General features: G+C 40.0%; 1 protein-coding gene across 5 annotated transcripts in view; it reads left to right on the top strand.

Annotated features, from left to right (window-relative positions):
• The window catches only part of LOC126353794 (uncharacterized), a 908,618-nt gene extending 897,282 nt beyond the window's left edge, over positions 1–11,336 (top strand). For 3 of the 5 annotated variants that reach the window (XM_050002888.1, XM_050002887.1, XM_050002886.1), the window contains one exon: positions 11,082–11,336. In XM_050002888.1, the coding sequence (XP_049858845.1) occupies positions 11,082–11,084 (3 nt within the window). In that variant the 3' untranslated portion in view covers positions 11,085–11,336. The remainder of the gene's footprint in view (positions 1–11,081) is intronic. The other 2 variants (XM_050002889.1, XM_050002890.1) reach the window with 2 other exon arrangements.
• Positions 11,337–12,836: the final 1,500 nt, after the last annotated feature.

The raw sequence follows: 12,836 nt of genomic DNA, 5'->3' as shown, positions 1-12,836 counted from the left end.
ATCACACAACCGAATAATTGTGTATATTATTATTTTTAATGCTTCTAGTATTGTTTGTACTTGGTATCCATGCACTGTTAGAGAGGTACATGCAGCTGGTACCCATGTTTGGAAGACCATTTTCAAGGAAATATGTAAGGGAAATGACACTTCGTTGTTCCTGGATCGTCAGTGTATTTATGAGGAAAAGTATCACCACAGTTGTGTCTTGAGAATCTCTACCACAGGACTAGGGCATGCTGCACAGTTACTGGAATAAGTGTTTGGAACTCCTGTCAAGTTGTTTGTGCCCACTTAGGCCACAGAGTTTTATTATGGATTAGACTTCCCATATTCTACTTTTTACGGTGTGATAATTTGTGGATTGATATTATGAAGGTCAAGGACCAGTTTGGATTTCTCCCTTTCCCTTTGAATCCTTATACGTTTCGTCGGTATGTCAAAACATGTGACGTTTCAGATATTTTGGTTTACAGTTTTCGTAATAAGTAGTGTATGTTTCAGAAGGGATTGTACCACATTTTTATTGTTGTAACACCTTATCTGATGGAGTACTGGACTACATATTTATGTACTGTGTATGATTAGAGATCAGAGGGTACCGGATTGTCTTAGGCACCTGCGCCCCCCTGAGACAATGAAGTTGTAGCAGTTAGGTTGTAGATGTTTAAATACGTTTTTGGGTTCCTAGGTTTTATTTCGAGTCGGGTTTTATTATGGAGGACTATGCTGTTTGAAATGGGTAATTTAGTTTTGTTACTTGCGGTTAGGTGTTTGTGTTTATCACACAAAGGTGTAATGTTGTTGTTGTTGTTGTGGTCTTCAGTCCTGAGACTGTTTTGATGCAGCTCTCCATGCTACTCTATCCTGTGCAAGCTTCTTCATCTCCCAGTATCTACTGCAACCTACATCCTTCTGAATCTGCTTAGTGTAGTCATCTCTTGGTCTCCCTCTACGATTTTTACCCTACACGCTGCCCTCCAATACTAAATTGGTGATCCCTTGATGCCTCAGAACATGTCCTACCAACCGATCCCTTCTTCTGGTCAAGTTGTGCCACAATCTTCTCCCCAATCCTATTCAATACCTCCTCATTAGTTATGTGATCTACCCATCTAATCTTCAGCATTCTTCTGTAGCACCACATTTCGAAAGCTTCTATTCTCTTCTTGTCCAAACTATTTATCGTACATGTTTCACTTCCATACATGGCTACACTCCATACACATACTTTCAGAAATGTCTTCCTGACACTTAAATCTATACTCGATGTTAACAAATTTCTCTTCTTCAGAAACGCTTTCCTTGTCATTGCCAGTCTACTTTTTATATCCTCTCTACTTCGACCATCATCAGTTACTTTGCTCCCCAAATAGCAAAACTCCTTAACTACTTTAAGTGTCTCGTTTCCTAATCTAATTCCCTCAGCATCATCTGACTTAATTCGACTACATTCCATTACCCTCGTTTTGCTTTTGTTGATGTTCATCTTTTACCCTCCTTTCAAGACACTATCCATTCCGTTCAACTGCTCTTCCAAGTCCTTGGCTGTCTCTGACAGAATTACGATGTCATCGGCGAATCTCAAAGTTTTTGTTTCTTCTCCATGGATTTTAATACCTACTCCAAATTTATCTTTTGTTTCCTTTACTGCTTGCTCAATATACAGATTAAATAACATCGGGGAGAGACTACAACCCTGTCTCACTCCCTTTCCAACCACTGCTACCCTTTCATGTCCCTCAATAGAACATAATACTTGAGGGCTGGCATATATGCTTATTTAAGTGTACATAGTTATCAAGGATTTTGAGAGGAGAAGCTTTTCAATTATTGGAGACAGCTTGTCACAAAATTGTGTGGTTCAAGTGCGGTTGCGATGGGTATGTGGTTAGCCTGCACCAGGTTGGTTTCACTTTTACCGTAAGGTTCTTACATCATGTATACAACTTTGGCATAAGTCTTTAAACATCAGTGGAGAGTTTTAGTGGATCTTGTCTGATATTTGGGACCATTTGTTAAAATTTTGCCGTGATATATGGTGTCGTTTTCATGACTGGTTTGAAGCGAGCGAAAGCTGCCTTTTTGGATGTCCATTTTTTTTTACATATGACGACGGCCGTGTGTTTTGTGGCCGTGATTCAGGTCTATTCTGTGTTTATGTTTTATACGCTTATATATTTATGGGCTAGAGGAGAAAAATGGAGGTACTGACATATATCCTGTATTGGTACTTCGTAGAATGTTACCTTAAGATTACTTCACCTAATACATTAAGGTACCATACTTTTAAGTGTACGTTGTTTTATAGTTGTTTAGTTTTCAAATTTTGGCGTTGTATTATTGTTCTTTGCTAGACAGGTTCTGAGGATGGGGGTAGATTAACGACATTCTCAAGATACAGCTGTTGTGGTACTTCTCCTCATATACTGCGTGGTTATAATTAAACTTTCCCTATTTACCACGTTACATTACGGAAACTAATTACCGTAAAAGTACCAAACCTGGTAGCATTAATGTCCGGCGTATGGGGTGCATGATTTCCATGCGTCACAGCGCCACCGCCCAGCTCCAACTATGGCCGCCAGGTGGTGTGATGAGTCAGCGTGTTTCACACACCTGACCAGTCACAGTCCACTTGTTGACGTGTCAACATGAGCTTGGACAAAGTGGGCAGGGCATTATTGGTGAAGCTGTATTATCAAAGCAATGGTAATGCTGCAGCTACACATCGAGAATATCGCCGGCTGAGAGGATTACGGAAGGGTTCTCTTTCTCCATCTGCTGTGCGAGCGTGATAGAGAAGTTCTAATCAACTGGAGAAATGGGCGTCGCTCCGGAAAGAGGCCGACGATCGGTGCACCACAGGTGGTTGACCACTTCGCTGTCGCTATGGCAGACAGCGCGGCACGCTATTCCCGACCATTAGGCAGTGCGTGTGCTGTGTCACGACAGTTGAACAACACGTGGCGCACTGTACAGAAGGTGCTTCGAACCATTCTCAAATGGTATCCGTACAAGATCCATATCGTACATCAGCTTGCACCACAGGACGCACAACAACGTGTTGACTTCACTCTCCACTTTCTCGCAAGGATTGAAATTGACAAGGGCTGGACATGGACCACCTTATGGACAGCTCATTTTGTCCTGACGGGTGAGGTGAATACTCAGAATTTTCGAGTTTGGGGTTCTTCATCTCCAGTCACAGTGCATGAAGTACCTCTATACGGTGAACGTGTCACCGTATACTGTGGATTTACGGCTATGTTCATCATTGGCCCATTTTTTTTTTGAAGAGGTACGCAGTGTGACTGGCCTGCATTATTGCGATATGTTTCGCCAGCATGTCGTATCCGCCCTACAGGAGAAGCGCATTAACTCCACAGTTTTCATGCAACTTGTGGCCCTACCGGCACATTGCTCCTGAAATTCACCTGCTTCTCCGAAACACATTTGGAAACGATCGAAAGCCTGTGACTTTTGGCTGTGCGGCTGCCTTAGGACAGGGTTCATCAGCAGTATATACACACATATGCTGACCTGAAGCGCAGCGTATCAAGAGAGGTAGCCAGCATACTTTCGGACATGCTCTGTTCTGCTTTCCAGAATGCAATCCTGCGGTTTCAGACTCTTCTGGACACTGATGGACGCCATACTGAGCCCCTTTCGTAGCAGTAGAACTACCGGTATGTCATGGTATGATGTAGCGGCAGCACATGAAAAGTGTTTCAATTCAATTGATTCTTCATTATTTCTCTTCCCCAAGTCCTTGGCATGAAGGCTACCAAGTTCGATACTCGTACGGTAATTATTTTCCGTTTTATAACGTGTTAAACAGGGAAAATTTAGCTATAACCACCCGGTGTATCATCAGCTGAAGTCCCTCCCCAATGCAGTAATGTGGACATCCATATATTATCAGTGTATCCATTTATCTCACAATCACTTTTTCAGTGTGTCACGTGTCAAGTAGTAACTGAATATGAAGATTGTAAAGAGATTACTAGCTACCAAGAGGAAACTGTTTTCGTGTTCAGTCACATTCACATATCTCTCTTCACTTCTGTCATAATAAAGAACTTTTTCGTCTTCAATGTGAAAGGAGCTTACTTCCCTCCCGCTGCACTTTAACGAGGGTGACGAGTCTGAGCACGTTGACCCTGCGGTCACTTCTCACTCTCATCCTCTTTAAGCGAAGCGTGTGAGTGTACCAGTCGTGACTTAATACGGAAGTTGAATGTACGATTTTTGCTGTTGTAAAGCAATCGCAATAACCGTCTAGCGATTCGATGTGTTGAGACTCTGCTTGGTATAAGACGAAAATTAAGTGATGCAGTGTGTACAATTGCAAATTTGCATCATTCAGATAAATGACATAGTATATACTTCAGACGGAAAACAACAAATTTCGCCCAATGCAAATAAAGTGGTTGCGTTCTTGTTTGTTTCGTCTTCACCACGAGAAAGGAGGTGCGCTCCGTCAAACAAAGAGTGGGCACAGAGCGACGTCACTGTTATGTACCTACTTTTGTTTTTGGGTTGATAGCGATATGTTAGTTAGTCATTCATTTCTGAAACTATCTCTAAGACTTTTGTAAATTTGCACTATTGGCCATTAAAATTGCTACACCTCAAAGATGACGTGCTACAGTCTCGAAATTTAACCTATAGGAAGAAGATGCTGTGATACGCAAATGACTAACTTTTCAGAGCATTCAAACAAGGTTGGTGCCGGTACCGACTCCTACAACCTGCTGACATGAGGAAATTTTCCAACCGATTTATCATACACAAAACAACCAGTTGACAGGCGTTGCCTGGTGAAATGTTGTTGTGATGCCTCCAGTAAGGAGGAGAAATGCGTACCATCACGTTTCCGTCTTTGATAAAGGTCGGGTTGTAACCTATCGGGATTGCGGTTTATCGTATCGTGACATTGCTGCCCGCGTTGATCGAGATCTAATGACTGTTAGCAGAATATGGTGGATTCAGGAGGGTAATACGGAACGCCGTGCTGGATCCTAACGGCCTTGTATCACTAGCAGTCGAGACGGCAGACATCTTATCCGCATGGCTGTAGCGGATCGCGCAGCCACGTCTCGATCCCTGAGTCAACAGATGTGGACGTTTGAAAGACAACAACCATCTGCACGAACAGTTCGACGACGTTTGCAGCAGCACGAAATATCAGCTCAGAGACCATGGCTGCGGTTACCCTTGACGCTGCATCACAGACAGGAGCTCCTGCGATGCTGTACTCAACGACGAACCTGTGTGCAAGAATGGCAAAACGTCATTTTTTCGAATGAATCCATGTTCTATTTACAGCATCACGATGGTCACATCCGTGTTTGGCGACATCGCGATGAACGCACATTGGAAGCGTGTATTCGTCATCGCCATACTGGCGCATCACCCGGCGAGATGGTATGGGGTGCCATTGGTTACACATCACGGTCACCACTTGTTCGGATTGACGGCACTTTGAACAGAGGTCGCTACATTTCAGATGTGTTACGACCTGTGGCTCTACCCTTCATTCGATCCCTTCGAAACCGTATATTCCAGCAGGATTACACACGACCGCATATTGCACGTTGTGTACGGGTCTATCTGGATACAGAAATTATCGACTGTTGCCCTGGCCAGCACGTTGTCCAGATCTCTCACCAGTTTAAAACTTCTTATCAATGGTGGCCGAGCATCTGGCTGGTCACAATACGCCAGCCACTACTCTTTAACTGTCGTATCATGTTGAAGCTGCATGGGCAGCTGTACCTGTACACGCGATCCAAGCTCTGTTTGACTCAATGCCCAGGCATATCAAGTCTCTTATTACGGCCAGAGGTGGTTGTTCTGGGTACTGATTTCTCAGGATCTATTTACCCCAATTGCGTGAAAATTTAATCACATGTCATTTCAAGTAAAATATATTTGTCCAATGCATACCCAATTATCATCTGCTTTTCTTCTTGGTGTACCAATTTTAATGGCCAGTAGGGTTGGGTAATGATTAATAATCGCCATTTAAAGAATAAACTTCATCGTCTTGTCTTGTTTCCGTGTACTGTAGTCTCAGAGTCGATACGTGTTGAAAGTCTGCGTCAGCGTAATTGTTAGATATTTCCTGTATATGTATCAAATAGTATCAATAAATATATATATACGAGGGTTGGAACTTAAATAGTGACTATTTACTCACAATCGATACAAAAGAGTTACATGTTTGCACTTATTACTGTCCTTCAAAGTAGTCACTAGCGTTGTGTAGAGCCCATTGCCAGCGATGTGCATGGCGAAGTATACTGCTAGCAGAGCCTGTTCTGTTGATGGTGCAATGCAGCGGTCTACTGCCTGTCGAATCTCTGGAACAGTTCTGACGCTAATGCCACGAAGTGGTTCCTTCATCTTCGTAATCAAATCAGAGTCACAGAGGAGTATGGTGGATGGTACAGTATTTCCCAGTCCCATCGACCGAACAGAGCAGCCACAGCTTGGGCTGTATGCGCTCGAGCATTGTCGTGCAAAGTGACGTGTGGGTTGCGCAGAAAGTGTCGACTCTTCTTTCGCAAACCTGGTCAGAGATAATGCACCAAAAACGAACAGTAATACTGTGCATTGACGGTCTGCCTTGGAGGAATTTAAAGCGTTAGGATAACACCTACACAGTCTTATACGAGAGTCACCATAATTTTAGACCGCTCTACTCTCACCGTCAACAGAACAGGCTCTGCTAATGATATACTAGGCCTTCCACATCGCTGGCAACGGGTTCTATACAACGCTGGTGACTACTTTGAAGGACAGTAACAAGTGCAAACATGTAACTCTTTTGTATAGATTGTGAATAAATAGTTGCTACTATTTAAGTTCCAACCTTCGTATATTTATATATCGCTAACGAGGCGGGGTCCCCAGAGTTGCGATCAACATTTTGAAACTATATCTACGGTGATACAGGTTAAGATCCCACGTATCACACAATGCGGCCATTCGTCCTCCTTGGTCGGCCCTCGTTTGCTAGTGATTGACGAAAATAAGCCAGGATTTTGTGTAACTCTCAGTAGCGTTGAAGAATTACGTTATATCGTGTAGATGTGTGGTTTAACGGACCACATAACAGCTTCATACGAGGAAGCTTGTGGGTTAAAATTTCGTTTTTTATTTTTAAATTCTTATCCAAATTACTTTGGTCATAATTTATATTCACTTTTGTTTGTCTCATAATTTTAAACATAATATCAACGTCCTCATTTGCTCTCATTTTTCTTCCTATCATTCTTTCTCCACTTGAAATCTTTGTTGTCGTGTTTTAACTAATTTCTTGTATTAATTTCGATTTAATTTCTTTTGTTACATCAGTTGTTTTCGTCAATCTTATTGCGTTCATTACATCTATTTATCATTTCGCTTGAATTTCACTTTACTTATAAACCTGTCTTTCATTTAAATTTTCATCTGCGTTATTTTGTCCGTAGCGCACGCGGTATTATGTTATGCTTTAAATGTTTCTATGACGATTACCGTAGAAAAAGTTACACATCCGGCAGCAAAAACACATTTTTCACACCATTGCACAAATATAGATTATTTCATCTTTTTTTCGGCAGATAAGTCGGAATTTTCAAATATGATAATAGATAAATATAATTACATTCATATTCACAAAAATTCCGATTGGAAAAATAATGGTATAAGGAAAAAATGAAAGAAATAAAAAATTCATACGATGATTCAAATGACGTTACAAATGAATAGAAATAATATTGCATTTAAACCAATTAATTAAACAGAAACTAATTTCGATAAAAATTTGAAAATACGAGAATTAGTGCACTTGACCACATTAGAGTTCAGATTCTGCTTCATGTGAAACAGTTATCTTATCCATTCTACCACGCAACCAACCAATATAAAATACATTTTTAACGCTATTAAGAGCCACACAAAATTCCTAATTTTGTTTCGTCAATTACCCGCAAAGAGCGCCCACCGGGGTGAGTGGCTGCAGTATGTGATACCCGCGATCGATACCTACATCACCACACAGATAATTTCAAAAAGTAGATCGCACCGCTGTGACCTCTCCTTGTAAGCTTAACATCGATAGTTTATTGTTAATACAATATGCAGAAGACGTTTGTATAGTTTTATTGTTTTTTGTGAATGTGTACCGAGATCAGAGATCTGGTCTGTGCACTCACTTTAAACTCGCCAGCGGCTCCTGTGACGTCATCTCCCAACCCGCTGTGTGCCCATAGACTGAACAGCCCGTTCAACTGAAAATTCGTCGCTTGAGTCTGTTGTTGGTTACAAGTGAACTGTACCAGCGTAGAAGAAGGACGAGTACACGAGTACGCAGTTGTAACTAACAAATCATTACATTGCCACTACATACACAAGCGTTCGCCATTACTAAGAGTTCATCTCTGATCTCTAGTTGGTATTCTTTAACAAAGGACAAGAAAATTATAGAAACTTGGTCTCTATATTGTGTTAACAATAAACTACCGCTGTAAGGCTTTCGGATATTCGTGTTTATGCTTGAAACATCTGAAGTAAATTAAGCAGACAGCTGCTACTTGGAGAGATGCTACCTCTTCAATTATACTAGCTAGTTGCCCTTTGTCTCCCATTCTTACTTCATATTTATGTCTGTAAATAATAAGTCCGTTTACAGTATATTACTGCCTGTACTGCTGCTTAAGAACGAAAGCTGCTACTTGGCATGTTTCTAACAGAACTTTCTAGTCACAGAACATAGGTACTGAGATAAGATGTAAAAATAGTGTCTATGAATATGTTTTTAATATTCTTTTGAGCTAGTAGGGATTTCCAATATCCCACATAGCTCCATTCTTGTCCCTAAACAAGGAGACAAAAGCAGTCTAAAAACTTATTTTGTGGCTTTTATTGTGACTGTGTGAATCCCAGTGCAGCTAAAACTGATTTTTATAATCTTCAACAAAAATCTTTTAAGAATAAATGCAAATATAGCTCTAAGTAAGTATAAGAATTTAGGGATCTTCAAAAAGTCTTCTGAATGTTGTACCTTTGTCTACTTTACACAATATTCTTACTACTTTCTTTTGCCAAACGAACACTCCGTTTACTTTAGGTGCACTTTCTGAAAAGATAATTGTATAAGATAACAGGGAATTATACGTGGGAAATAAGCCAACACTCATGTGTTTATGATTTATTTATATTTATTTATATTTATTAAATTTGTGTTGTAATTAGTGTATCTTTTACAACTTTATTAGAACGTAATGTTTTAGGTTATATTCAAATTCGAAAAGATCCAAATAAGGTCTATGAAAAATATCTTTGCGGACATTACACACTGAACAAAGCTCTTTGATTATTTTACGTATGTGTTACCTCCATTCTAACGTCATATCCAGTTGGATCTCAAGACACTTTACACAATGTGTTTCATTCAATATATGATCATTAATGTATACTTCTGGTGTTAGCAGGTCATTATTCATTGTTTGACCTTTCCTTAGATGATTATTAGTGAGTTAACTCGTAAACTATTAGCCTTGATACATTTACAGACCTGTTCAGCAACCATCTGAGCTGTCACTGCTAATGACGAATTTGGACCTGTGATTAATAGACATATGTTATCAGAATTTGTTACAGTTCTTGTACCACCCTTTAGAGAGACTGGAAGATTATTTACGTAGGCTATGAAGAAGTATAGTCCCAGTGACTGACCTTCTGGGACTCCACCTATTATGTCCCCCCATTCTGAGGTCAGTTTCGTGGTTGTCACTTTCTGCCAGTGATACTGTCAGCTTTCCGTGACCTGTCCATGTAAAGGGTTTGATGTTAATAGCGTAATTCTTCACTCTGCTGCTCCATAGAATCAAAGGCGTCGACAAGACCACAAAATATAACAGCAGTATAGTTTTCTTGTATACCTTTCCAGACTGAGTGTTGTCCTGTTGTCTTCTCTGTGGAGAATCCGTTATAAAACCCATTCTAAGAGACACGTAACAAGTTCTGCTAGGTTAAGCCCTTCACTATCAATTTGTTTCTCTGAGGGACAGATACAAATATATAATCATTTCAATTACTGTCGTTGCAGTAGCAATGTTAAAAAAAATATTTCCCACTCTTTTGTTTTCCAGTGCAGTGAGAAGTGGGACCTCGGTACTTTGGAGTTTCAGAATAAGACTATGTAAAAACTACAAGACATTCAGAAAAAACAAACACTCGTGAATGAACAGGGCTGCTCTCCAAGTTTCGAATCACATTACAGGTGCTCAGTATGCGTACCGTATGTTACGTGGCGAATACCGGTATATACATGTAATGCATTGACACCAATTGCCCAATTGCCCGCTTGCAAATCTGTTTGGTGGGTTGCCTATATGCAGACGCGAACTTATACCGTGCGACGATACGAAGCAACGGGTTAACAAAGGAACTTGAACACAAACAACCCATAGGCGGAATCTATAATTATAAAAATTCTGCAAACCATTAGGAGGCTCCCCTTTGCCATTGGAACATTGATACATAGCAGTAAAAAGCAGCAAAATCCCACTGGTTTTCTGATAACCTGTAATAGGACACCTACAATCCTAATTGCAGTGGAAGAGTTAAACTTTCTATCATACACCTGCCGCCTCAAACACTTGTTATCGTCTTCAATATACTAGGTGTGATATGTGGCAAATAAATCTTTATTTTATACAGATGACACATTTGTTTATTCTTGTACAAATGAACTGTAATAGGTGAATATGGATGGACGCGATTAAGACGTTTCCTTAACAGTGAAGAATATGTATTAGCGCGCTTCGTGTTACGCAGCCACTTAGAAACCGCGCACAGGCCTATACAGCTATTGTGAGACACATATGTCCAGTAAGAGTCCGGATGGAACGCGTTTCGCTTCTGAAAAGCTCTTAGGACTCTGATCTCCAGTGAATAGGATGCAAATTATGGAACAGGTCATGCAACTTCATAACCCCTATAAATGTTTACGGTGTATACAGCAGGCGGTAACGTTGGGAACAGAATATGCGTCATGAGGTTCATCAGTTTGTTTCTTTGTGCAGTGACGCGGAAGAACGGAGGCCTATGAAGGGAAACACAGCCACCTCATCACGAGACTTCCTACTGCCTGAAGCCACACACGCTCAACAACGCAGGAGAGATGGCTGTACGTCAAGTTTACGCTTTGCCTGCATACTGCTGCAAGTTCCACGACGCTTAACATAAATTTAAGCTGTTGTTGTGCTTGTTTGAATCTGTGTAAGTTATAGCTGTTTGTTAGTTTACTTGCTTTATAAGAATAAATAAGTGTTATGGGATTTCTTTCTTCATTCTACAATATAAATGATTTACTTTCCACTACCTGTTTTTTCCTAACATATTTACCTATTTTCTGACCATATCCATACTAGAAGTTAGAAAATGTTTCCCTTTTCCGTAATCTACGTTGAATACCCCTTTAAATATAAACATAATTTATATCATCCGTGAGAGATCATGCCACCAATTTATTTCTTATTTGACATTACGAAATGGTGTGTTACTCTCTGAATCGCATGGAAACTGCACATTGCAACTGTGTTTGACTAGTTGTATATTCAATTACTCGACCAAGTGGTAAACTTAGAAAGAAAGGTATGTAAAATTTAAAAAAAATTGAGACTTTTCTCCTTCATTGCCAATGGAACACGCGAGGTCAATATAGTGATGTTCGTCAAACTTACAATTTGCTCTGTTGTGATACCAACACTCTTATTTTCTAAACTCCATATGAAACTTGTTAGTGGATGTAGTCACTGACTCCAAGAAGAAGGAATGAAGAACGTTTTAGAGTTTAATGTTCCATCTACAATGAGGTCCTGTAGACATGGGTTAATTCTAAACTCGCTGTAACAACCAGGTCCAACTGCGTTGGTTTTACTGTCAGAAGAAGAGTTCCCGCACTCGTTCCACGCAGCTCAATTCATTGCACACAGCAATACAAAAATGTCTGTTACAAACTGTTGTACTGTCTATATTTTAAGAAGGTAATACGTATCAAAAATTGGGAACGTTGAATCAGATCTATGCCAAGTACCTTCTTTCAATGCGGTATTGTACCGAAGCTAAGTGGTTAAAGAGTAGGTACAGATGCCAAGTTGGAAGCGTATTTGTTTTTCTTTCCTAATTGTAGTCTGAGTGGTATGGCAACCTGCTTCTTAATACTTCTTCTTATTTTTTCTTAATTTAGGCCTTTTCATGTTTCATCTTCTTGTTCATTGCCTCTTCTGTCTGTACTGAGTTTGTATTTGACCTCTTCAGCTCTTTTTTGGTCTAACTATCAATGATTTCTCTAACTATTAATCATTTCCTTATTGGTCGATATTTCATTATTATTTCGGGCAATATAGTTTCATTTTTCCATTTGAAGCTATCTCTTTACTTATTTCTATACTCCGTGATTTGACCATTTACACTTCTCAGTCTTAGTTCTTTTCTGATTGTTCTACTGCTTATCATATCAGTTAGAACCAACCTCTTCTTAAAAACCTCATTGTGCAGTTTGTATTCTTAGTCCATTCCCAGCCATTAGTGTTTAATTGTCTCTGTCACACAGTATAGATGCCATTGTTTTATGGAGTTTTGTTACGGCGTCTTTCTCCACATTTTTATTCAGTATTCTGTATACATTTCCGTTAACGTAGTAGAGTCTATCCGTTTTTTTTTTTTTCGTTATGCCTTTCATGTTTGGAAAGGAAATGAAATTTGCCAAGAAACTGATTTCAGTCAGTCTCGCTGTATTCTGGTCATTTATTGTAACTTGGTTTGACACCGGATTT

The sequence above is a fragment of the Schistocerca gregaria genome, chromosome 3 (assembly GCF_023897955.1).
Source record: "Schistocerca gregaria isolate iqSchGreg1 chromosome 3, iqSchGreg1.2, whole genome shotgun sequence".
NCBI classification, from domain to species: Eukaryota; Metazoa; Arthropoda; class Insecta; order Orthoptera; family Acrididae; genus Schistocerca; species Schistocerca gregaria.
This window is presented reverse-complemented; position numbering and strand designations above follow the sequence as displayed.